This window comes from Cygnus atratus, chromosome 26 (assembly GCF_013377495.2).
Source record: "Cygnus atratus isolate AKBS03 ecotype Queensland, Australia chromosome 26, CAtr_DNAZoo_HiC_assembly, whole genome shotgun sequence".
NCBI classification, from domain to species: Eukaryota; Metazoa; Chordata; class Aves; order Anseriformes; family Anatidae; genus Cygnus; species Cygnus atratus.
In genome coordinates, this window is record NC_066387.1 from 5,581,802 (window position 1) to 5,608,447 (window position 26,646).

Here is a 26,646-nt window from a genome sequence, read left to right on the forward strand (position 1 = left end):
GGCTATTACTGCTGTGTGCACCGCAGGATTTTGGATCCCCTGTGAGGAGTCAACATCCAGGGAGACCACAGAGAAAACCTGTCCCAAGGAGCTTACAGAAAGCACGCAACACAGGCAGGAAATAAACTTCAGGTGCCTCAGGCACCGAGATGCACCACTAATGCTGGGATTAAGTGTGACTGGGTCTGCTGGCACGGACACCTCCAGGGCTGCCCCGTGAAACACCCCTCGTCCCCCAGGAGCTGTGTTGGACACTTCAGCCCAGGAGACTTAGGACACATGCAAGCAAACAGACACAAAGTCCACGTATAGGATTCTCAAATGCCGCTGATCATTGCTTTGTATCTAAAAAATACAGTTGAAACAATACCCTTTGAAATATCCCTAACACCCACTGCATCCCTGCCCCTGCACCATTTTCCTGCTACCTGGGCTGTGTTTGACTGCATCAAGACTCTGCCAGCTCGTGCAGCATGGCCACTGATGTGTGAACCCTGGGGTCTTTCCAGCAGAAATCCCCTTCCCTGGGTCAGGCTTTACAGCCCTCACTAAGCCTTGTCTCTGACACCACAAAAAGTCCTGCTTCCAGGCTTAAAAGCATCCTGCCCCTCCACCTACTTGGCTTGTCTGAATTTCAGGCCTCTACAGACAGTTGGGAAAAATCAGAACTTCTCCACTGTCACAGCACAGCTCAGCCAAAGCTGCCCTTGCCCCTGATTTGCAGAGTTTGTGCTCATGTTCTTGTTATTCGCAGGAGCAACACCACAACAAGAGCATCTCCAGATGTGCTGGAGCTTGTCCTCATCACCTCCGCAAAGCCCCGAGCGTGATGGGGGCCGCTGTGCTCTGCACGTTGGATGCCATGAGTTTTCAGGACATGCAAAGAGGATTTGGGAAACTCTGCTCATTGGGTAATAGTCCCACGGGTGCTACGGGGAGAGGTGGGATGGCTCCATCTCCCTGTTCCCATCGCAATGCCGAATCTCAGTGGGGCTGCGCTGCGGAGATAGGCAAGGACCTAGCCTGGGGGCTGGGTTCCCAGAGCAGCCTCCTCCGCTGTCACCGGGCGTTGTGCAACCCTCGCCCTCCCTGCAGAGGGTGTGGGCAGAAACCCGCTCACACAGGTGCTGCTTGGGGTGCAGCTGAGCTTAGGAAGCAGCAACGCACCAGTACCAGAGCTGCAGGACCCTGTGGGCTCCCTCCTTCACGCCACTCTCCGCTTCGTGTCCCCCAGCTGCAGCTGCACGATGGGATAGTGTCAGACCCTCGTGTGTGGATTTGGAGCCACCTCCAGGGATGCATCCATCTCGGTATTAAGGCCACCAAGAAGAGGGGCTACAAGAGAGTGGAGTGGTCCTGATGTGAATGTGTGTTATTGTGCAGGCAGCTGTGCTCAGGCCATCGCCTGCACACGGGTACAGAGGCAGAGGTTGTTAAATAACTCGCAGGAGGACACAGGCATTGCTTGTTATCCATCAAGACTGAGTTGGAACCACAAAGGATGCTCTCTGCTATGAGAGTAACTCATCTGCTTTAGGAAAGAAGAGGGCAGTTTGTGCCAGGCAGTGGCTGCAAGAGGATGGAGATGGTCTCCCTCATGGTCTCAGAGGCCAGGCAACAAACTGGGAATTACAAGAGCTGGACATAGCCCCTCCAGCACTCCCAGCAGATCTGCTCTGTGGGCACTGGTGGCACTTCCACGCCCTTCTCAGGCTTTGCTATTTCAGGTGACAAACTCTTCCAAGAGGTTTTTCCAGCGGTGCTGACTTCTTCCTTATAGTCCTTCAAAAAGACGGATCCTGCCACCGACAGGGTCAGAGGCAAGCCTTTGATCTGCCTTCTTAGGGGCTTGTGGATTTTTAATGAAGGCACAAATTCCCCAGGCTTTACCTTGTCCTTCTTCAGGTGCAGTGCATGGGGAGGGGGACCCTGGGGAATTCTCCCTGCCTGAAATAGAGGCAGCAGCTCCTGCTTTCTGCCCAGCAGAGAGTAAAGAGGGGCCGGGGATCTCCCCTCGAGCCCTCAGAGATGGTCCTGGCTGAGGAAGCCCCTGGTTCCCAAGGCCTGTTGCCGACTCTGCTATTTGGTCTCGCAGGACTTGCACAAATCATCACTCTCTGCTCCTGCCAAAGCTTTGCGCCACTCTGAGAAAGGATTGCAGCGTTCGATAAACACGACTACCTGGGTGCCAAGCTTCTGTCAGCTGTGCTGTAAAGCTACAGGCTCAGCCTGAGCAAAAAGGAGTTTTCTCTTCATCTCTTTCCATTTTCAGGTCTCTTTAGAGTCAGGATTCCTCCAAGCAAGAAACGATGAGAGGTTGCAGGATGCAGGGGCTTGATTTGGTGAGAGGCGCTGCCCTGCTCGGATTCTGCTAAATTTGAAACTTTCCAGGACTTGAGCAGCCCTTGCTGCTCTCATGTCCTGCAGCGGTGTGGGGAGAGCCCTGCTGGAGCTGTTACAGTGCTGCTGCGAATAAGGAGATTTTCTCTCTCCTGATGTAGATAGCCTGTACTTTCATCTACAAGAAGGGAAGAAAGAGAAAAGCCCCTGCTTGAGCACCCACACAACCCGCACCTCCCGCTGAGTTATGCAAGCTGAAGTCTGCAGCGTGTACACGGCTGCCCTGAGCGGTGCATGTGACAGATGACAGCACTGGGAGAACTTCCTTTAATTATTACTACTATTGCTGTTACTATTAGCAATTAAACCATTTGTTCTAAACCTGCCTGGATTTCAAAACAAGCACGGGGTGGTCAGATTGGCAAAGACTATCGGGTTGACTGGTACGGCATCCTGCCTGGAGTGAAGATAATAGAGTGCCTGGGTGATTGCTCAATGATGATGGATTAGTGGGGAATTGTTCTTGGACCCTGAGAGCAACCCTCTAGGGCCTGACAAGGCTTGTGCCCTGCTCCTCTGGAGACTGGCTTGCACAAGGACAGGACCACGATGTAAAGAGCAGGTGTTGCAGACATTTGAGACTTGGAAGCCACACCTCGCGTGGGGTGCGATTCGTCTTTGCTGTCACTACTGATGCTTTTTGGTTGCCTGGAGCCCCTGCCCTGTGTGGTGAAGAAACACAGATATTTACAGCTCTGCAGATGTGAATAAGAGTGGGTACATTGCTCCCGCTAGGCTGTGCAGCAGCAATGGAGACAAATGCTTTCATTTAGCTGCGCAAACCTCATCCAGCTTTAGCGTGTCTCCTGCTGCTGTTATTTCTTCCAGACCATGATTTGCTAAACAGCTTCCAAACCAAGCAGAGGCTGCAATTCCTGCCCTGTGGAGCTGTGGATGACAGGGATTATCTAATTGTTCAGCATTAGCAAGGTTCCCAGGTCACTTCCCTGTGTTTTTATACCCGACAGCAAGAAATCGCAGCCCTGGAGCTAAAGGCACGTACCCAGAGCAAAGCAGCTGGCAGCAGGACGGAGCCTGTCTGGGCTGCTTCAGGCCCTTCCTGGACACAGGCAGAGTGATGGAGCAGGGTGCCAGGGAACCAAAATGCCTGGGTTCCCTTCCCGATTCGCCCGCTGCCTTGCTGTGAGAATTGGGCTAAGTCATTTTGTCTCCTTCTCCCCCAGGGCTCTGACTCACGCGTGCTAAGCAAACAGGAGCTGGGACGAGGGACGCCAGCGCTCCCACCTCACCCTGCCAGCCCCTCTGCCGGCAGTCCCAGCCCCACACTGACCAGGGCAATGAATGCAGGCACGTGTCTTTGAGCCACAGGTTCTCCAGATGGGCTTTTTAAAGCAAAATTCCCCGCCACCAGCAGTCCAGGTGGAAACCTCCACGCGAGGGGCCATGGGACAAGGCAGGGGAGGGCCAGGCTCAATGAGCAGCCGGACCCTGAGGCTGCAGGCTCGGATCCTGCAGAAGTCCCAGCCGCTTCCACCGCCAGCTCCCGGCTGGCCCAGGGGCTTCCCACGTCACAGCAACTCCTGCCCCACAAAGCCCGGGATGCTGCCGGGATGTGGGGTCCTGCACAATGGCATTAGTCCTGGGTAGCAGGGAGGGAACAGCTGAGGGGAGAGGGTGAGGAACAAACCTCCCCTGTGAGGTTTCCCTGTGGATCCGGGGGCAGAAGTGACACATCTGAGCAGGATCCCCCCTCCAGCCCACCCCCCAGCCCCAGGCCCTGCTGGCCACAGGCAGGAGGCTGTAGCCATTAGGTGGAGCCGGACAGAAGACTCACCAGGAAATCAGCCTCTCTCCCTGTGACCTGAACGCTGCTTACTGATGAATCAGGGAAGATGCAGATTCCTGACATCCTCCCCAGTTACTTACTTGCTGTGTAGCACAGGACACATCAGTGATGCTCATGTGCGTTGGTCATGCCAAGGATGCCAGAGGTTTTGGGGTGGGAAAACTCATTGTTTTCAAAGACGTTTGCATGAGCCAGGCATCATGTGCCTGGCGATGACCTGCCTCATTTCCAAATCTCCTCCTTGGTGGAGACTGGCCCTTGGCTGCCTCCCCCCGTGGTGTGAGGGACGAGTCAGCGCTTGCTTCTCACTGCGATCCCCTGGGGAAGCGGGTGCCTTCCTTCAGCACGCGCGCCCATCCGTCTCGTACTCCCATGGTTCATTCAGGAGCTGGAATCGAATGAGAAGCAAATTCCCCCCTGAGCTCCTCCAGCACCGTGGTGCAGCCATCCGGGGCAGGGAGCAGCTCGCTGCTCTGAGCACCTGCATCGAGCTGCGGCCTCTGTCCTAGAAAGACAGCCAGCCTTGACTTAGTCGCATGTAACAGCGACTCAACCGTGTTGTAAGATAAGCTGTTTCAGAGGTTAATTACCCTCTCATTTCAAAATCTATGTGGATTTGTGAGGCTTTTGTAAGCCCTGGCATCTCCCAGGTGAGTTCCTTTTTATAGAAGTATAAAAATAAATGGCTAAGCTTCCCAAAGAGCCAGGCCTCAGGGCAAATCCAGGCCAGGATGCCTGGAAATGTCACAGCAGAGGCAGCAGTGACCCTCAGTAAGGACACAGACAGGGATGGGGACACCTCAGGTCTTGGTTGGACCCTGCCTGGTAATGCTGAGCCTGGTGTCTCCCCTGCTCCAACAGGAGGAGCTGGCCAAATAATAAGCTGTTATGTTTAAGAAAGCAACATGTTTCTTCTTCTCCCAACCTTATGTAGAGGAAAAAGATTTTGGTCTTTGGGAAAAGTATAATCACTGCCAATTTTCATGGTATCCTGAATGGGATTCCAGAGGAAAAGGTTTGCAAAGCAGTCACCCAAAGGTGTCCCATTCAGCCAATTCTTTAACTAAATAACAAAATATAGTAGCTAGAGGAAGTGTGATTTATTTTGGGGAACATAATGTATAGCTGCAATTGGGGAAAAGTTGAAAAGTGGCTCAAATTTAATCCCTGAAAATGAGGCAGCATCAGCTTGCTGAGTGTTTGTTTCTGTGTGAAATTTGTTTTATTGTTTTTTAACCAGATCTCGGAGGAAGGCTGTACAGCTCAGTCCCTCCCTTGGGAGAAACAGGGTTAGGATTGGGGTGTGTGCGCGTGCGCAGGTAACCTGCCTAGGGGCACGCTGATGATTTCAGACTGCATTTCTACCCGCTCTTCCAACCCTTCCAGCTCACGCTTCTCTGCCCTCCCTCTCTGCCCCTGCCCATTTGAGAGCACAGATATAAACCCTCCAGCCAATATGTTTCCTCTGGGGGACTGGGAGCTTTGCCTGGAGGGTGCTCATGGCTCTTGTCGCATCCCAAAGCTGTCCCTAGAGTCAGAGCAAGGCTATTTCCTGGCGGCTGCTCCCGGTGAGCTCACGCCGTGGGTGCTCCTGCAGAGCTAGGGTGGCTGGGCAGGTTGTGGCTCCAGCTCTGCTGGAAACCTTGGAGCTCCTGACACTTCACCTCTCCGCGTGCTCCGTCCCAAGGGAACACAGGTAAGCTGGGCTGGGGTGAGAGGTGAGCAGCGAGCAAGCGGCCGCTGGGTGCTCTGGGCGCTGCTTTTCCCTTCCCTTTTGCTGCCTCTGCCTCATGTCTCCACCGTCCCCTCGCCACCTCTTGACTGAGGTCAGCTCAGCTGGGAGATGGGCTTTACCCTCTTGGGTCTGATTCTGCTCTTACCCAATGCAACCGCTTGCACTGCTGTAAGCACGTAACACAGAACACCGGGGATCGAGAGACGGTCGCTGCGGTGCAGATGAGCACACGGAAACACGGATCACGAAGAGTCAGACCTCAGCCCAATCTGCCTGCCGTCTACTTCGTGCTGCTTGGGGCTCAGCTGCTCTGGGGAACCCCCCAGCCTGGATCACTGAGGGGGCATCGCTAACTTGCAATCGGAAAAGAGCAGTGGAGGTTTATCCACAAGTCAGTTTATTCGGTAGAAGCAGGAGGCTGTAGACAAGCTTGTTTGTGTTAGTGCTACTCCCAGCTTTCTCCCTTTGAAATTCTTCTTGGGAAGAGAGGCAGAGGAAGCTGCGGTTGCCTCACACCACTGCACACCTACTGCCGCTGCTCAGCTCTGTGGTGTTACTCAGCTGGCACCGCTGCAAACAGGGACTTGGCTGTTTCTCTGTAAGAACACCACCAGCTGATGAGTGATTTTAAGATAAACTTCCCTTCCCTGTGCTAGATTCAATGCTGAAAGGGTTTTCAAAGAGCAGAAAGCTCTGCTTTCCGACCCGTTCTGCCTGTGCCTCAGGAGCTCCAGGATGCCGTCAGCGTGGTCGGTGTCACGCTGCCGCCTGCTCCCTCTACGGAGCCTGCACTGTGCCCAGGGCTCCACCTGCTCCAGGGATTTTCTGTGGCTCTTGCATACCAAATACCCACCCACTGGGGTTTGGACGGTGTTCCCAAACACCACTAAGCTTGGCACCCATCTCTTCAGCTGTCCGTCAGCCTCTAGGACAGCTCTAAAGCCTCAAGGATTTGTAACAAAATGCGGCAAATGAGAAACTTGATGAAAATTTTACTTTTCCAGAGGAATGAAAGAGGGATGAGAAATGATGTGCACATTGAGGATGGGGAAGTCTTTAGCAAGGGGAAGAATAATGGAAAAAAAAGGTTAGACTTTTTTCCTAGAATCCTGCTTTTAAATGCAGATTCTGCCTCTGCCAGAGGTCCTGGGGCTCCTGCAGTGTGGAGCCACCCGGAGCACGAAGCTCTGATGCCTTTCACTGAGCTGCAAGGACGGGGCTTGCACAGGAGATGCACACAAAGGGAGATCACTGCTGGCAACGAGACATCCCCGGGCCTTTGCTCTGTGCCCCAGGACTCTGGGAACACCCAGGGATGGTACTGGTGCTCACACCGCGCAAGACGAGCTCCAGCCCTGGGGAGGATGCTAAGAAACGACTAACAAGGACAGAGCCAATGAGCAATAAACCCCGTGGAGCTCCACTCCCAAAAGGTAGCGTACAGCCCATGAGGTGTGGGGAAGTCCTCTTGGCAGCGAGATCTGAGTCATAAAGAAAGTGAAGCAGAGGGAGAAGACAGGGTGACAAGGGCAGGGCTGAAATGGGGAAGCGTGATGTGGCAGAGATGACCCCTGCCAAGGGATGTTAATGCCGTGGATGGGGCTGCGGCGACCATTCCCAGGCTCAGAGTTCAAGACCATTTCCTAGGGTGATTTGTTACTCCTGATCGTGAGGAGAGAGCAGGAAATATCTGCAATGTGATACGTGCTGGGAAGAGGATGAGTCTTTCGTAGCAGGGTAAGGATGCTGTGCAACACGAGCACAGCGCGTGTGCAAGGGGCAGGCAGGCAGAGCGCGTCTCCCCTTTCCCTTTGGGTGTGCAGCGCGCTCCTTCCCCAGCTGCATAACTAACCCGCTCCTCTTCCTTCTGCAAAGGCAGCCGGACGATGCCGAGCATATTCTCCTACCAGAGCGCCGAAGTCGACTGGTGTGAAGGCAACTTTGAGCACTCGACAGTCATTGCAGAGTACTACAACACCGTGAGTGCAGGCGCGTCCAAGGGGCAGGCGGGGGCGTGAAGGGGGACGGCTGCGGGCACCCAGGAGCTGCACCTGGGAGATGAGATGGGGCAGCCTTTTTTCCTCTCCTGCTGCTTGCTCCTCTGAATGTACCTGTCTTGGAGGGTGTTTGTGCGGGGGACATTTTCTGAGCTTCAGGTAAATCACGGGGCTTTCGTTGCGTACTGCAGGCAGCTGCCCACCAAGCGGGCTGGGGCTGGGGATCCTTTGGGCACGCGTGGGGCTGAGTTCCCACTGAGCAGTCTGGCAGTGCTCCTTAGCCCAGATTTGTGAGATCCTGTTATACCAGTCCTGCAGCTCTCCTGCCAACTGGGGTAAGTCCCATACAGGGCTCATGTATTCCAGTTAAATGTACAGGAGTGGCAAAACGAGAGACAGTGCTTGCATGAACCGTGTCGGGCAGGTTGGGAATCCGGAACTCCAGGCAGAGAAAAGCTGACGAGTGAGCCAGTTTCACCTCCTGTGATCCCCTTTGTAATCCAAGCTCCATCCAGCACCAGTCCCTCGAATGCAGCCCCCGGCTTAAGCGTGGCTGGATGTGCCCGCATTTGTCTGCAGAGGACTCGGTAGATAACCGCTGTCCGCGAACGCGTCCCTCTGCCTTAGTGCAATTATGGGCTGGCAGGGGTGTGAGGCATGTGGATTTACAACCTTCCAAAGGCCTTGTTTACAACCTTTAGCAATTACTGTCTAACACTAGAACTTCTTGTTTCTCATGGAAATGTCTTTTCCTTTTTTTTTTTTTAAAGCATTTCCTGCTTTTAATAAATTGCCTATAATAATGATAATTCCTCCACCTGAATCCCACAGCTCCCCAGCTCTAATTGCCCTGCTGGGGTCTCAGAGGAGGGATGCTCACACTGTGTCTAGTCCCTGCTCTTTGAGACAGTTAACAAATAAAGATCTGCTGGTCCAGACCAAATCCTGCTCCCCTCCAGCATCCAGTTGAATGTGTTGTGCTGATACCTGTTCACTGGCACCGCATCCCTGCTGGACGGGTGCAGAGCTGCAGAGCAAGGGCGGGGAGAAATCACTGATACTCACTGCAGCATGTCAAATGTAGCTGGAAATGCCAAATGCCTCTGAGTTTTGGAGTCTCAGTGGCAACACTGGAGAGGGGCTGATTTCTGCAGGAAGTCTGAAAGTGAGACTTCTAAAATCAGAATTCATGCTGGGAGATATATTTGCCTAAGCTCCAAGTTTAGTACACAGGCAGCATTTTTCAAACGTGTCTTTGGAGCTGAGACCCCATTTTCACAAGGATCATGATTTACACCCAGACTGTCCAAGTGGCTCAGGATCCTTAGCATACCAAGAAGCATCTCAGGAGCTCACCAAAAGCACTCACGTGTTTGACTTCCCTGCAGCATACTGCTGGACACCAGTCGGTGTGTCCAGATGCATAAATATCTTTCTTGGGACCCAAAGTCCTCCAATTCCCATAAAACATTGACTCTGGGTTGCTGTGTGACAAAGGCTTCTAAATTGTGAGCTGCTCCTGGGAACCTTACCCCGGTGCCTAGTTCCGGACTGAGGTCCCTACTAGCTGCAGCCATCCTCCGTGCCTCCGCACTATGCCGGCATTGAGCCACAGGCTTGTCGGGATGAATTTCCATGTAGCAGGACTCAGACACAGGTTCCCTCCAGGACAGGAAAACTTGTCCAACACACGTCTCCGCGCAGGTGCAAAATAGACCGATGCTGAGCCATAGAGCGATGAGGGCAGAGCAAACCCCGCAGGATTTTTTCTGGTATTAAACTAGCCCTTGTTCCTCCCTGATCTGAACATGGGGCACCTTCTTCCCAGCCAAGAAAGGGCTTCTTTTGTCCCTGTGCTGATCTCCTTCTTGCCAGGTTCACTTTTACCAACCCGAGGAGCTCAGCCAAGTGCCTGTGCAGCGGAGGAGCGGAGGGTACCACTCCTGCAGTTTCTGGCTTAAGATGTGATTCCTGTTTAGGGAAGCAGCAGAGATCGAGACATGCCTTGCACCAGGGCTGGTGTGTGGTCTTCTCTCCAAGCAAAGGGAGAAAAAAGAGCAGTCCTTCACGAAAATGCTGCTGTCTGAGCATCTGACAGCATCCCCCAAAGCTACGCCATGCTCAGGGCCAGACCTGGTAACCAAAAGCAGGCAGGATAATCACCAAATGGGCATCACCCCTCAGTCCTTGCACACTGGCTGGCATTGCCTGGCTCTCAGCCTTGCAGCAGCACTGGGGGAGCCTTCTCTGTGCTTCGGGCTCCCTCACACAGCCATGTCCCTTGCAATGTGCCCTAACAAGGGGACTACAGAAATCAGACCAGGCTGAGATCTCCTGCAGGCCCTGCCAGCTGGCAGCATGCTGCAGACCCAGCCTGGGCTCAGGGCACCGTCTCAGATGCGATCTCAACTGCCCTGGTCTCTCTCCCTTCTCTCCTCCATTCATTTGGTACCCACGTTCAGATTGCTTCCTCCCTGCGGCAGGCTTTATGGGCCTTATCTCTCTGCTCTGCCCGGAGACAGTTATCTCAATATCGACTTCAGCATTGGCTTGCCAGAGTTTTAGACGAGCTGGGAATCCAGCCAGCTCCTACCCGAGGCTCCTGCACCACTAAACCAACGGGGCTTCCTAATGGAGCATCCTCTGCAATGTCTTCTTCCCAACGCTGCCCGGAGCTCAGGTCAGGTAGCTTTGTGCCAGCGGCAGCAACGTGCTGCTGAGAATTGCTCTGTGCCAGCTGCACTCACTCTCAGCCCTGCTTGGATTGGATGCTTTTCATTAGAAATAAGCACTGGGGGTATGAGCAGAGAATGTAAACAATATCAGTAAGTCCCTAATAATACTTTGTGGCTCGTGATCATACTGCAGTTCAGCAACAAAGTGCCATCTATTTATAGTGACTCAGTGACCCAGAAATTTATTGTCTTCTGGCTGTTTGTAGGAGAAAAGTATTGTGCTACATGAGGGTCATCCGTCAGGGACCTGTCATTCTACCCTCCTTTCTTTCCTGAAATGACTGATGAGGATGCTGGTAACGACTTCTGGATCCTCAGCAGTTTCTGGCAAAGCAGCAGGAGCTCTGACACTGCTGCATATCCAGAGCTCCCGGACACTTCATCGATCAATGCGGATAAGCCCGACTGCAGGTGCAAATTACCCAGATACGCCCAGAGAAGCACTCACTTTAGAGCGTGTCAGAGCCGTGCTGTACGCCCTGGCTCCCTGCACGGCCCTGTGGCGGCGCGGACGCCTCCCGTGCTCACCTGCCCGGCAGCTCCTGTGCAGAAGGGCAGCTCCTCGCCGTGCACGCTGCATGCTGTTCCTGCCCCAAAGCACCGGCGTGACACTGCGATGGCAGGGCAGGCAGCCTCAGCTTTGGTGCGCAGGGCTGGCTATTAGGAACTTGCTATACAGGTCTGGATAGCCTCTGAGATACTCGCTTCTGTCTTTGGCCCCGTGGGCTTTTCTGTTAGCTAAAGCTGGTTTGTAGGCCTTTAAGTGTATGAGTGCGCTCCAACGAGGCTTTTAGAAATATCCTTTCCCTGCAGAAAATCACAGGATCGGAGAAGCATGGAATGGTTTGGGTTGGAAGGGACTTCAAAGCCCACCCCATCCCACCCCTGCCATGGGCACGACCTCCCCACCAGCCCAGGCTGCCCCCAGCCCCATCCACTGCACCCACAGCTCCTCGGGGCATCCTGCACCAGGGCCTCACCGCCCTCAGAGGGAAGAATTTCTTCCTTCTATCTGATCTAAATCTCCCCTCTTTTCATTTCAAGCCACCCCCCCCTTGTCCTATCCCTACACCCCCTGACACAGAGTCCCTCCCCGTCTCTCCTGCAGCCCCTTTAGGCACTGGCAGGCCGCTGTGAGGTCTCCCCGGAGCCTTCTCTCTCCGAACGCCCCCAGCTCCCAGCCTGTCTTTGTAGCAGGGCTGCTCCTGCCTCTGGGTGTTATTGAGGTCCTCCTCTGGACCCAGGCTGCTATTGCCCCCTTGCCATGCTCACAGGGCAGGTAGAGCTCTGCAAACCAGCTCCTGCTGTCCCAGTCCACATCAGAGGCTCGTTCTCACCCTGCTGTGGATGGAGAAGCAGACAGGTTCTCTGCAGGTCTCTCCCTTCCTTTTAGGCTGCACAGTGTGCGTCGCACAGACCCTGGGGCCTTTCCCATGATCCTGTTAATGCACCAGGATTAGAGCCATGTCACTGATCCCAGTCTTGCTTTGCTCCTAGTGAAAGAAGCAAATGCCAGCATAGGATTGGCTCAGGCACCTGGAGCAATAACTCACACTCATTAGGAAGTGGGACAGGGCTGTGAGCTCGCACAGTCGTTTTGCAGGGCTGAGTAGCTCTTGCAGGTCAGTTCACGCCTTGGCTCCAGCACCAATCTCTTGTCTCCCGTCCAGGGCAGGCGGAGTGAGGCGCTGCCTCCCGGCCAGAGTGAGCCAGGTACAAGCAGAAGCTGTGCTGGGGGGCTAAGGGTGAGCAGAGACTCTGGAAAAACTTCCTGGTGCTCGCACTGGGAGCAAATCCCTTCCAGCCAGATTAGAGATGGAGCTTGCCACATCTTAAAGGGCTGATAAAACACAGCATTTGCAAAATCAGGGCTAGGATCCGATGAGTGATGAAGACCCTGTGTCACCCCCGAGCTGCGGTTTTCTAGCGGTTCTCCCCTAAGCTCTGAGCTTGGCTGCTCCTTGAGGAACCACTGCAACCTCCACAACTCTGCTGGCACAGATCCCCTGGTTATCACTCCCTTCTGATATCTGATCTTGCACTTCTGATACGGAGTTAATGAAGCGATAATGTTGCTATCATGTAATTAATGGCACTGTTGCAATGCCCACTGCAGCAGGGATTCAGACCTCCCTATATGCAATCTCAAATTCCTGCATTTCCTCACTTTGTCGTGCATGCTGGCACTTGCACTGTTGCCTCTTCTGCAAGCATTTGCTCTCTTTTTGCCATCCCCACTTGTTTTCCAAAAGCCTCTTTAACCATTTCACAGAAAAAAAAAAAAAAATGAAGTGTTTGCAACAGTTTTTACTTTAATATGCGGTTTGGTTTCTTGATCATTTCCGAAATGTTTGACCTCAAGTGTGCAAGTGGGATCAACACTTCCCTTCTCATAGCTGGAAAGAACACAGGCCTGGATTTGGCTCTAAGCACCTGTAGAAAACCAATACATTTGGCCTGAGAATTGCTATTAATAGGCGCATCAACTCGTTTTGTGAAAACCGCAGTGAAATTCAAGATTAATCTCTGTGTGTTAAAGGGAATAGAGGCCTTACATTAAGTGTGAAATGTGCTTCCCCCTGGAACACGAGAGGGTGTGTTTCATACATATGACAACATCCCTGTGATTTGCAGCCCTCTTACCGTAAACTCAGATCCCACGGGACACAACAAGCCAAGCTTCGATTTTGCAATTTACCTGGAGCACGCCGGGGCTGCTGAGGGGTGAGACTCCAGCTGTGGGGTCAGATTTCAGGCCTGGGGTCTGGGACGGCGTCTGGCTGGAAGATGAAAGGAAAAGGACTGGCAGGGTGAGATAAAAGTCATCCTGGTGGCTGGCCAAATGGCACTACAGCAGATGGCTCTGCCCTGCTCTTCCAAAGCCCCACAAAGCTGCCTGCAGGTAAAACGTGGTACCAGAGCCCCAACCTTCCATGAGCAGTAAAGGTTTCCCCTGGGGAGCCCGAAATTCCCTGTGATATCCCCTTTACTGGGTTTGCACAATCAAGCGAAAGTGCCAAGCTAAGAACCCACAGAGGTAAGGGAACTTTCAAACTTCTTTCCCTCATTGCTGCAGGGTGGAGAGTGCCTGATCCAGCTGATGGGTCCAGGCTTTGTGCGCTCCCTGCTCCTCCCCAGCTCCCACATTTTCCCCATCAGCGTCTGCTGTTCCCTGAAGCATTGGCACTGTCAGCAGCAGGCTGAGCCCCAGCACCATCCCCTCTGCCCCAGACAGACCGAAGCCTGTCAACGAAGCAGTTTTTCAGAGGTAGCAAACAGGGACGAATAATCCTGCTGCGTTCATTTGCAAAGTATGTTCAAAGGAGGTTTATGACTTCACGTAATTACTGGTGTCCGGAGTCCCTTCCCCTCCAGGCCAGATGACTTTGCACCTGCCACCAGAGGGTGGCACCCAGGTCCAGCTCCCACCTCTGATCTCCTGCTGGTCCTGCGCCCACGCCCAGCGCATGATGGTTTCGCTGGCTGTGGCTGGCAGCGTGGCCCAGCTCCACGTGCCCACCAGCCCCTCGCAGCGGGGTGGCTGCTGGCCAAGGGGGGCAGCAGCCAGCTAGGGAGCTTCTGGCACACCCGTGCCACAGGAGATGGCTTCAAACAGCAGAGCCATGGCTTGAATACACTGGGCAGCCAAAGCTGAACCATCATCGGAAAGGGGCACAGCAGCTTCCCCTGGGCTTGCTGTCCTCAGAGGTACTTGCACAGAGGGCACAGCCCTCTGCAGCCACCTGTCGCAGCAATAGCTGCCCTTCCAGTTCCAGCCTTGCTTCTCGAGAAACGCCTCTGCCCTACTCCTGTGCCAAGAGCAATACCTGCCTCCACGCGATGCTTTCCACAAGAGATCAGTATCCTCTCCGCATGGGGAGATACGGAGGCACAAGGTGGGATGGGACTTGCCCAAGATCATGCAATAAGCTGAATGTGCCTCTTGTTTTCCAGATCAGCAATGTAAGCTTCTTTGTCCTTTCGGCTGCCCTGCTCTACCTGAACAGGCAGTACTGCCAGCAGCGCGCTGTGCCCATGTACTTTGTCTCTGGTCTGCTCCTCTGCGTAGGTGAGTGCCGACATCATGAGATCAGGCAGGTGGCCAGAGTATCTGGCCATTTATCCATGATACCTTTAGCTTTGGAGACTGGTTTTTAGCGGCCAAAGCACAGGAACGAGCTGGGGTGGGAAACTGGACAGCCATTTCCGTGTGAAGCCCTGCAGCTCATGGCTCCCAATGGCTGTGGGCGCACAGCTTCCAGCCTGGTAAAACCCTGCGGTGCTCTGTGAACAGACTCATTCAGGCCTCCATCCATGCCGAGGTCCATGCCCTGCCCTTCAGGAATGGCGTGTCTTTAGGAATTGTCCCCAAGTACTTCCCAGGCCAGGTGGGCTTCTGCTAGCACAGAGTTTTGCTGACACAAGCTGTCCTTGCTCCTTACAGGTGTCTTCTCCATGTACTTCCACATGACTCTGAGCTATGTGGGACAGCTCTTGGACGAGCTCTCCATCCTTTGGACGCTGGCTGTGGCATATTCCTTCTGGTACCCAAAGGTTTACTTCCCCAGGTGCATTAAGAGCAGGTACGACTCATTGGGACACAGCTGCTGTCTTCACGAAGCTGTGCAGGAGACTTTGCACGAACGGTTTCAAAAGACAGAGATTTGGGCAAGCTGCTCCTTGCAGGTGGTGTGGCTGGAGTGGGCAAGCCTGGGGATGGCTCTGTTAGGAACATGGGGACTGCTCCTGTTTGTGTAAATTTCTGGAGGGGAGCACAGAACCATCTGGGGACATGCAGGACCTGGGGGCTTTATACCAACTACGAAATTAGTGTTCCTGAGCACTGACATTCAATTACCCACGCTGACTAACTGTCACAGCATCCCCTGCCATCCACAGAGAGCTTTCCCTGAAGGTTAATGGGGTTTCCCACAGGCCAAGCTGGTACAAGATAACACTCCACGTTTGCAGCAGGGCTAGGGCAGCTCAGCAGGATGGATGGGGAGACCGGGCGAGCACAGATCGACAGAAAGAGGAGCTCAGCAGGGGTTTGCTAGGAGGATGCTCCCATCCTGGCAGTCTTGCTGGAGCCTTCTGAGCTAGCCCAGAAGCCTTGCAAAAGCCTGCTCCGAGTCTGCTCCTCCCATGCCAACGAGGAGGTCACCAGGAGTTCACTGTGGAGATATGGCTGGGGGAGGCAGGGAGAGGGGAAGGGACTTGGGAAGGGATTTGCATGTGAAAGGCCTCTCCGAGCCCCATTGTTGTTTAGTCAGCCCGAATCTGCATGTTTGCACTGCCGAAGCCCCGCTTTGCAACCCTTCCCTGTGCAAAGCTCCATGCCTCTGCCTCCACGCCTGTCCCTGGCATCGCCACAACAGGGCACGAGTCGCCTCCTGGGCAGTGTTCCCAGCTCTGCCCTGGACTAACCGGGGGACCTTTGGCAGAGCCCTTTTCTGCTCTTTTCTTGAGAAAGAGGGAGCAGATACCCCAGCCTTCCTGCCAAGCCATGTGCAAACAGATTGGAGGTGCTGGGTAGTGGCTTCCTCTTTCAGGCAACGACCAGGACCTCTCCAATCCTTCACCTGCTGTACTGCGAACCCTGGGGACACTGAAACTCACTCCCAACTCTGTCTACTGTCTCCCCTTTAGGAAGCATTTCTTCTGGTTGAGTGGTGTCACCACTGTGGTCAGTACCTTGATGTCCTTCATCAAACCAGCCTTCAACGCCTATGCACTCAACTGCATCGCCTTCCACCTGCTGTACCTGACATGGTGTGAGCTGAAAAAGTAAGGAGGAGGCTGAGAGGTTCATCTGCAGGTCCGCTGCACGCTCCTGGCAGGCTGCCACATGGCAGGGACTCCGCACAGCTCAGTGCACAACAGTGAATGGAGTCCAAGGGTTCTTCAGGCACATGTTGGACTATCAGCTCTACAAAGGATGAGGGCAGCCTGGGAGGGACCTGGGAAGAGGCACAGGCAGGGCTGTGGGCAGTGGGATACAAGAAGGATGTCTGACCCAGGTGCCATGCAGCATGGGGCAGTCGATGGGACAAGTGCATCTTCTCCTCAGCTGCCATCTGCAGCTCGTTCCCCTTTAGCCTGGGACTTGGGAACCAGTGTGGGGTTGGGGGGAACCCATCAGGACCCATGGAGAAAGGCAAAGGTGCATCAGCATCTCTGAGCATCATCCTCACCCACAGAAAGTCAGAAACCCTCTCTCCAGAGCCACACTTCACCAGTTCTTGTGGTCTGATGAATAGTCTCCAGCAGAAACCCACTGAGTTCTGCCCTGTTGCATTAGTACCTGCAGCAAGAACTTACCGTCCCTCTTTCACTCACTTTCCTTCCGGCACTCACTTTCACTCACTTTCCTTTCCTTCTCCCTCTCCTCTCACTGTGTCTTCCAGGTGCAATGACAAACGGGTTCACCGGATGGCTGCAGCCATGGTCGTGTGGTGGGCACTAGCCATCACCAGCTGGTTAAGTGACAGGTGGCTTTGCTGGCTCTGGCAGGCGATCAGCTTCCCCTACTTCCACAGCTTCTGGTAAGAGCTCCAGTGGAGAGGCAGGAAGCCTGGCTCAGACATTTCAGGAGCTGAAGGGGCACGGAGGATGAGGAAGGGCAGGAGGGATGCGATACTTGACTAAGAAGCAGCTGTATCTCTGCCCAGCCCTCTCCCCTTTCCTCTGTCACCATCGATGCTGCTCCTCACCCTGGCCTCAGCCCAAGGATTTGCTTTAATCACTGCTTAATATCCCTTACCTCCTCCGCACCAGCCAAACGGTGTTTTGCAAGTGAAATTGTTCTAAAACTACTCCAGCTAAGCTTCTTGCTTTCAAAACACTGCATCTGCTCCCAGGTAGCAACATCAAGTGCAACGTTCTTTACTTTAATATCCAAACTGAAAGACAGTGATTTGCTTGAGCAAGATGTTTCAGCGCCTGACCAAGTGTTGCTGTAAGTGCCATGCCCAGCGTGCATTCTCAGATTCATTCTCACAGATCACTGGGATGACTGGGCTGGATACCCAGACCGAGCTAAGCTAGGCAAGGTGAAATGGGTGGTTTGGTCTGGGGTTTAAGTCCCATGTGTCACACCATCTTCTCTGTGCAGGGAATTGCCCCAGCCCCAGCCCACAGAGCTCCTCTGGGATTTCCCCATAGGCACGAGCCCTGCAGGACCCGCATTCCCTGCAGCTCTAATGTGCATCATGGGTCTGGAACCTTTGCCGGCTGTTGCCATACCCCCTGGCTGTAGCCTCACAGTGACAGTACCAGCCACACACAGTCGCAAGGTGCATGAGGGGCAGGCTGAGTTACCCTGTCCCACACATGTCTTTTTGGGTTTCTTGCCAGGCACGTGCTGATAGCTGTGTCCCTCCTCTACTGCTTCCCGCTGGTCATCTACTTTGACGTCAACTACGAGATGCCAACATTCAAACCAAAGCTGGGATATTGGCCCAGTGACTCCTGGCCTGTTGTGGTGCCTTACGTTGCCCTGGAGGAGCCCCACAAGCAGTGCTAGAGCCGGCTGCCCTCAGGTGTCCCTCGGGCACGGGGTGCGTGATGTACACACGTGCGTCTGCATGAGGAACACCTCGGCTGTGTGCCTGTTCCTCGGACAAGGGCAAGGTGGCTAGTGGATGGGGCAGGGAGCAGCTGAGGCCTCGTGATGCTGGGCATGGAGGAGGGTGGGAGTCCCCAGTCTTGGAAGACTGCCCAGAGCAACCTCCGGGATCTCCTCCTCCGGCAGATCCCCCCTGAGAAGGGGAGGGAGACAGTGCTTCTTCTGTGTCTTCTGCATTAGTCAAGCTGCAGCACCCCTTGCTGACAAGGGCGCAGCTGAGAAGACAGAAGCCAAACTGGTGACAGATGGGTTTGTTGGGGCTGCTCTAATTATTATTATTAATTTTATTTATTGATGGATGTGGTTTTGCTCAGGAGAGCTGTGCATTAAAGAAATGGACCCTGACTTGCACTGAATCCCTTCCTTTCCCCTGACTGCACCATATGCCCCTTTATCTGACAGTCACTCAAGGCAGCCAAAGCTCATTCTGATCTGGGGAAATCCTCCTGAGTGACAGCCCAAGAGGCTCTGCTGGCCTCTTAAGGTGCTCTACCCTAGGCTTTACCCCTTCTTCAGCCCCTCCGGCCCTTGTTCCTCCCCAGCTCTGACAGTTCCCACTGTGTAACTTGGACACTCCCCTGCTTACCAAAAATGCTGGCTGGTGGCAGAGGGCGAGGTGAGGAGCTAGAATATTAGATAAATGTGCCAGCACATTTGCAAGGACAGAGAGAAGATATAAAGCCCCAGAGAAAGACCATTGCTCTGCCAAGGGTACAGAGCGATACTTTCCAGGTTCTCCCCAAAGCATGATGGCAAAGAAGTTGCTCCTGTGGCTGTGGGATGTGCTCCTGTTCTCCGAGCCTTGCTGCATTACAGGGACAAGTTAAACCATGTCAGGGGCCTGGGTCCTTGCACAGTTGGTGGGGATCCTCTGGAGGGCACCAAGAGGCTGGCTAAGAGGCTGAGGTTGGCTCCCTGCAATACAGCCACAGCAAGGTAATGTCACTCTGGGGAACCACAGGCTTTTGAGGCAAAAGTAAAGCAAAAGCAGAAGCACTTTGGGCTTTGCCCCGAAGAAGATGGCGCTGCACAGCGTACTGCAACGCATGTTGCTCGGATGCCTCATGGGTCCCTCTGCAATGGTCCCCAGAGCCACTAGATGGCAAGTTTGGCTCATGAACCCCAGGCAATATTTCATTTTTCACCCTATGCGAGGGCTGAACCCCACAGGCCTGGTTCCTCTGCCATCCCTGTCCCCCTGCGGTGGGCACAGCCACCTCTCCACCAGCACAGCCACCACCGAGACACTGGCCCGGGGCACCCAGGGCCCGGCCTTTGTCTGCCCTCACCTCCCGCTCCCTCAGTCGGCCTCTTTGTCTCTCCTGCCTGCCATCACTCTTGCCTCTCCCCCATCACCCCGTCTCCCTTTCACTTGCCCTCCCCGCTTCGCTCCCACTTCTCCCCCCGCCTCAGCCCTTTCCCCAGCCCATCACATTCTTCTGCAGCCTATTAATAACTTCTGGGCAATTGCACCGGGTCCCTGCTGGGCCCGGCCCCTCTGCCGCCGCAGTCCTGCGCAGCCACTGAGCGCGCCGGCAGCAAGTTCAAAAGTGCAGCGGGGCTTTCACAGCCCTGCTCCCCGTCAGGGGGTGGAGGAGGCCGCTCGCGAAGAAAGGCCGCGTTGCCAGGGAGCCTGGCACAGGAAAAGGGGGTCACCTTCACCTCCGAGGGGGACCAACGGAGATGGACGGGCGCCAGCAGCTCCGCAGCCTGGGGATGCCGAGAGCCACGCAAGGATGGAGGCTGAGGCACGGGCAAGGAGGGCGAATTACCCCACCGCCGGCTGAGGAGTGGGTGCGATGCTCCGGGGAGAAACCCAGTGGCAAAATCCCCCCATGTGGTATGGTAATAAGGGAGGTGTCCCAGGCACCGCTGCCTGGAGAACAATGTTGCTGCAGTTGAGTGACTGTAACAGGCCCCGATGACAGCCGGGGCCACGTTTAAAATGCCTATTCAAGCAAATCAAGACATTGGGAGGCCTCGAGGGGATCTGAAACCCTCAGGGATTTCTGGATGAAGCCAGAAGCTGAATCCCCAGCCCTGGGAACCTGGGAGGGGAGGGTGCGGGGGGTGCAGGGGGAAGAGAGAGAGAAAAGAAAAGAAACCCACAAAGCAGCTTTAGAAGGACTGCAGTGCCCGAGGCAGGGCCTCCTGCTCCAAGCGGGGCCACAGCCTGAGAGTGAAGCTGCCCTGACACCGGTATGTGACTGTGGTCCGGGCATGCCAGTGCTGCTCAGGGTTCTCTGAAGCTAGTCTCACACCTCCAAAATGTCCCTGAGCTGCAGGGGACACCCTGCCCTTCCTGCCAGGGAGCTACAGCTCCCGGCTGCGGGTGCAGCCTGCACTGCAGAGCCGACAAACACCCCACAAAAATGAGTTGTGGCATTTCTAAGTGAAAAGGGGTCCCACAGGAATAACCAGCTTGATGGAGGGGTACGGCTGGGAGCCCTCAGAGGACTAAAGGCAACACTGGCCCCTTCTTGACCCCCCCAAATCCCTGGGGAGCTCTGGGGTTACCCCTGAGCCATGCCTTGCTGGAGCAGCCAGCATGCTCAGCAAAGCAAAGCAGGAAATTGGCAGGGCAGGAAGAGCTGCAAACCCACGCGCTCGGGGTCTGAGTTAGGACTGGTCAAAATTAAACCCTTCCTTCCCTTATTTTTGCCAGATGAGCCTTAACCCGGATCATTTTCCTGATTTGGTTTGCCATGTGGCTGCCTCAACCACAAGAAAAGAGGGAAGAGACGGAGCAGGAATGAGGAAGAGGACAGAGAGGCTGCTGCTTTCAACTCATTCCAGATTAAAGAGGTTGTGAAACGGCAGCATCAGTTGAGTCTATTTGGTGCAATTGCAACACAAATGAACTAATAATGTTGATAACACACCAGTCCTGCAGGATCAAGGATTAACATTTACCTGTTCTGCTGCACCAAATTGCCTCCTGCTGCTATAGATTTACGCTGCAGGATTTGGCCTGCAGACTGGAAACTTTTCAAGGCAGAGTGATTTATCTGTAAAGGACATTGCACATTCAGGGACCTGCATAAATAATGTAAAAGTATTTAATAATAACCTGGCCCCTGCTCTTAACAATGCCAGGAGAAGAAATTGCTTCACTGGAGTGCCTCTTGTGCCATCTGCAAAAGATCTTTATTTGCTAACTGTCTCAAAGAGAAAAGAAAACAGTAGTTTTGAAACACGGAAAGGATGTCGCTAGGTTCTGGGATTTTATTGCAAGCCTGGCAATCTTTATGATTGACTTAAAGAACCCTTTTTCTGGAGTCATATTAAAACAACATTAACTCATCTTAAACTTTTTTCGGTTTTGATCTCCTAGGTCAGCAGTCAAAGTTTGAAAGCATGACTGCAAAGGGCTGCGAAACTCAGGAAGGAAAGGGATAGGCTCTAAGAGTTATTACCTCTAAAAGCCTTGTCCTTTCGATTCTAAGTGCTACTTTTGAGATTTGACTCAGGATTTCCAACTCAGGAGCTGGCAATTCTGTCACACCCACATCACAACTGCTAGGAAAAAAGATGTCTAATTTTTTCACTGTTTTACCTATCCACTTTTTATGTAAGACAAAACTAGCTGTAGGGCCATAATCAAATACCAGGATTTTCCACATGTTAGTGGTTGTTCTGGACAGATGAAAGGTTTAGGTCCTGATTAGGTGAAAGTCGTATTTCAATGAACATTATGTACCTGTGTTTGCAGCAGTCAGGGTCTTGTGGTGCCCTGCCTATGTCTTTCTGTGTTAGCTCACACAGTGGCTGCACACATAATCAGGGCCAGTTTCAATCAGTGATCATAGAGGAGACGTGGGTAAATGTTGTTCCTTAGTAAGGAGAAGCATGGCTGTTACATGGTCAAATCAACCGGTTGACAAAAAAGATTTTTGATTAAAAGATCAAATGATGTTTTCAGCTGTTTCTATAAAGCCTCATGATTTGGTTCCACTTAGAAACACATTTTTCACTGTTCTTTTCAGAAGAAAAACAAGCAGTTCACATTTGTCTGATAAAGTGGTTTCACATAACTTCAATTCTCTAGTAATGGCTGCTATCAAAATACCTAAAATGGAAGGATTAATTTTTCTGTGCCTTCATGTTGCAGCTTAGAACATGGTGTCAGTTAGGGCCGTTCTCCATTTGTTCTTATTCACTTTCTATGAACATTCAGTCACTTGGGTTCCAATTCATCACCTCACTTAAGCATGTTTCTCTATAAGTGTGTTTAAAAGCAAAATTGAATCAGGTTGTTCTCCTGAAATGGTACACTTAGTTTCACTATCACGCATGTTTAACAAAAGGAAAAGATTTATCTCAAATTCTGAAGTATTTACCAAAAGCAACATCCAATTGTGCACCAGGTTATAAAATTCACAATCTGCATCTGATGCTGCATTGATTTAGACAGGCCTTCCATAAGAGACCAGATGTCTCAGTTCACTAAAATGCTTAAGCATATGTTTAATTTTAAGAATATGAATATTTCCATTGATATCGATGGCACTTGCTTACATTTAAGAATACATTTTGCTGGGCTGAAGCCAGAAATAGTGCCATGTAATGCCAATAAAGTGCAAACTGCAACATTTCTCTAAGTGCTTTCTGGGACCAATCTAAAAATGAATCAACAAAGAACTGTAATGTGAAAATGCAAAAATTAATATATGTGAGATTTTGTTGTTTACTATCCTAATACTGCCAAGCATTAACATCCACCGGAATACTGCCAAGTGAAATCAAAACCGAATCTGTGAAATGGAACAAAAATGGCAACAAGTTGGATTTCTTATTCATCATGATTCATCCTATCAGACTTAAAGATTTACTAGTGTAACACAATAACATTCGCCATCCTGACAGAAAAACATACAGAGATTAAAGACAGGGTCTGACCCCATTTGTACCATCCTTAATGTGCACTAAGACGATTCAGCTCAGAGTACCAGTCCAGGCTGAAGTGGATGCTTGAAAGAGAGAACAGGATCTTCTCTGTAACAGTTGGCACAGAGAAGAAGTGCCTTGAACAAGGATAACATTTAATGATCAAAATATCATAAAAGGTCATTAAAAACATGATTTTGCTCTCTGGCTTATTGTGCCTTACCTTTCACAGGACTCTATGAATCGCCGTGTTATAAAAAACTGATGCAAATGTCTAGGCACCAAACACTTTAGTTATTTCTATTTGTTCCCATAACTTTATTCATCATGAGCCCAACAGTACTGCCATTGCCAGTGACCCATGTAGACCTGGGACATACCCCTTATTCCCCTATGATGGTATCATAATACAAACAGCTATATATCCATATGCAAATGATTGCTGTTTTCAAGCTGTTCACAAGTGACCTTATACACTGCCCATACGGTACAGTAATATGTTTTCCACATATGTCAGATGTTTCATGACACATTTCACGCGTATATTTAAAATAGACTTCACAGCATACAAAAATGCACAGGCAGTGGAGGAAAACGGCCTACATCTGCAATGTTTACACAATGCATTTCAAAATTACGTGAAATGTGTCCAAATTGATTGTATTCTTCATTCAGCTAAAATATTGATAGCATATAAAATGTACATGTAATGGACTCACTCATAAGCACGTATTACAATACTTTGCTCTGATGCCTGAGTAACAAATGGACAGTATTTGTTACAGCTCTGCCTTCACAGTGTAGCTACACAGACAGTCCTCAATTCTCCCTGTGTTGGTTTAAATAGTATTTGTTGCATGTCTATGTTGTTTTATATTCCAACCTGACTCTCTTGAAACCATGCTGGCTGGGCCTTTATGGAACAAAATCAAGCTTCAAGGCATTTGAGAAATGCTACACTGCCAAGATAGGACTTTGGTGAGATCAGGTGCGCTATTGTCTCATGGGTAGTGATATCAGTGATAATGATTAAGTTTCAGTGATACAAATTTCAGCATGGTATTGCCAGCCAAATTCCCTGAGTCACAGGCAAGTTTGCATGTACTGCGGTGTGGGGGATTATCTCAGTTGGTGTCCTACCTGAGCTAGCTAGATTACAGCTGGTTTGCATACATTTACATATGTGGCGACCCCACCTCCAGTTGCTGTGTAAATAGGTGAAAGCCACAAAAAAGCTCATTTCATATAGTTCCAGCAAAACTGCCTACTTTTGGTGGAAACTGTCATGAGAGCAGCTGACCCAGAATCCACGAACATCAGAAATTCCCATTAATTTGAATGTTACAGATTGTGAAATGCCACTCCCCGAGCTCTGGGATGTCTCACAGCCTGCTCTCAGTATTGAGAGGACCAAACTGCCAGGATGGAAATGGCCAGTTGCTCTGAAAACCACCAAGCTGAGCAACTGGGGCTGGAAAGAGAGGGAACACCAGTCCACAAGAGGAAAAGGCAGCACACTGTGCAAGCCATAGGTCAGGGTGCTCAGAAGCATGGCAAGCATGGGTATGCAGTCACCAGACTGCTGCAGTAGAGCCCTGGAAAACTACAGACACTGGGAATACCTTGGCTGGGGAGAGGTTATATATCAGACATGGTATTTGTCTGGGATAGTAATTCCTTCTCCCATTTTGGACTCTCTTTTCAGTCCAGAAAAGATTCAGAACAGGTTTTTTGGTACTAGTCAGATCCTGCTGCTGATCTCCTCCTGTCATGTCCTGTTTTTCAAGCTATTTTCCCCTGGTATTTTTCAGTCGTCTAAAGGCTATCCCATCTGGGGTGACCTTCACCACTCTGAAGGTGGCCTCTCTCTGACCGTGCAGATGATCATCTTTCAATGACTTTGGCATCAACTGCAAGAAGGCACATGCACAGCAGACACACGTTTCAGCAGTGAACCTCCCTCCCTCCTGTTGAACCATGCTTGTGCTTGCTCCAACAGGCACATAAGGTGCCTGGGCCCGTCTTCTCCAGGCTGGCAGCTCGTATTCACTGCTGGACAAATCCAGGCTGTGAAACGCTCTTCGTGGCAGGTCCAGCCGGCCGGTGGGATTGGCATGACACAGACCGTTACATCACTTGGCCAAACCTGACCTCTGTCTGCAGAGTGCAAGGGAAAGGTCTTGTCATCCAACGGCTGCTCAATAGCCAGGCAGAAGGAATTGATAGGTGTCAATTCAGCCTGCAGTGGACCAGTAGCTACATTATAATGCCAACCTCACCTTTGGTGTTAATGAGGCCCCTTCATTAACAGCCTCGATCAGAAGGGTCAGGGACTGAATAGAGACGAACTCCTTTCTCACCCAGAAAGCTGGTCCTTCTCATTCAGAATTGAAGCACGTTGGCGGAGCAGTTTGAGGACATTTGTGCTGCCCATGTTGCATCTGCAAGGGACATGACGTATTTGTGACTATTCATCCGGCTCTTTTCACCAGCACTAAATACACAGAAAGCAAAAAATAAATTCTCATTGTGTTCCCGCTTACTAAGAAATTTTTCCCTCTTCCTTCTGGTTTGGAGGGTTATTGTACACTAAAAGCCTTTTGCATTTTTCAGTAGCTATAGTAAGCTATAATTTAGATTTTCCTCAGGCACAAAAGAACTTAGTTAAGCTAAATTGTATTACAGTGTTTTTTTCTACTGAGTCCTTCATTAATAAGGGAACTAAAGAATTTCCAAGCTGTCTGTAATTTTTCCCAGATGTAGCTAGTAGTTGCTACTAGTATCTTTCTGGCAATCAGAGGTTTTGGCTATTAACAATCTGGACTTTCACTGTACTATCCTGGTGTTAAATATGTGCTGTGAATACCACAGTGCGGAGTGTGAATTGGAGAAGGAGGGGAAGGCAGAGAACAGGCAAAGTGAAATCATTTTTAAAAGAATAAATATTGCTGGGATTAACAGCTGATTCAAATGAACATGCTTCCCTGCAGGGATCCAAATGCTGATTAGCAAACCAGGAGCCCTGCTACTTCAGAAGCAGCATTGCTGCAGAACTTACGTCTTCTCACTCACAGATTTCTCTCTTTTTCACTACCTGTTCTGTTTTCTTCATGGCAGCCAACACGGACAAGTCCTACGCTGAGCCTTTGGCATGAACTAAGGATGATAAAGGCCACAGACAGCAGTACACGAACCGAACCAACACCCAGCTCCCTCAGTGCCCAGAAAAACCAAATCCTCTCTTGAATTCAGGTTCAGGACTTTTTCTGAAGCTGTAAGTAAAGATATGACTCTGTTGTTGGCAAACCCATGGTAAGTACCAGAAGAAAGATATGCAGCCCTTAATACTTAAAACATCATCAGTGGTCTGTTTTGATTGCGGTTATGTTCATCTTGGAAACACCACAGAGTACTTGGCTCATCAGATACACTTCATGAAAGTAGACAAGGACCACTGT

The 26,646-nt window shown here is 51.7% G+C and overlaps 1 protein-coding gene across 2 annotated transcripts; it reads left to right on the forward strand.

The window, feature by feature from the left end:
• The first annotated feature begins 4,659 nt into the window (after nucleotides 1–4,659).
• Nucleotides 4,660–18,492, forward strand: ACER1 (alkaline ceramidase 1). Of its 2 annotated transcripts, none has more exons than XM_035570855.2 (7): nucleotides 4,660–4,857; nucleotides 7,818–7,921; nucleotides 14,629–14,743; nucleotides 15,119–15,257; nucleotides 16,324–16,461; nucleotides 17,082–17,219; nucleotides 18,031–18,492. In XM_035570855.2, the coding sequence occupies exons 2-7, from the start codon at nucleotides 7,829–7,831 to the stop codon at nucleotides 18,197–18,199; spliced, it is 792 nt and encodes a 263-aa protein (XP_035426748.1). In that variant the 5' UTR covers nucleotides 4,660–4,857; nucleotides 7,818–7,828; the 3' UTR covers nucleotides 18,200–18,492. The 2 variants fall into 2 exon arrangements, with proteins under 2 accessions (XP_035426748.1, XP_050571611.1); XM_050715654.1 differs by having other exon boundaries at nucleotides 7,822–7,921.
• Nucleotides 18,493–26,646: the final 8,154 nt, after the last annotated feature.

Bases quoted from the DNA above. Each gene is read 5' to 3' on its own strand.
- ACER1 (XM_035570855.2), top strand. From the start codon at position 7,829: ATGCCGAGCATATTCTCCTACCAGAGCGCCGAAGTCGACTGGTGTGAA. The intron at 14,744-15,118 runs GTGAGTGCCGAC...TGCTCCTTACAG, and splicing joins TGGTCTGCTCCTCTGCGTAG to GTGTCTTCTCCATGTACTTC. The intron at 17,220-18,030 runs GTAAGAGCTCCA...GTTTCTTGCCAG, and splicing joins CCCTACTTCCACAGCTTCTG to GCACGTGCTGATAGCTGTGT.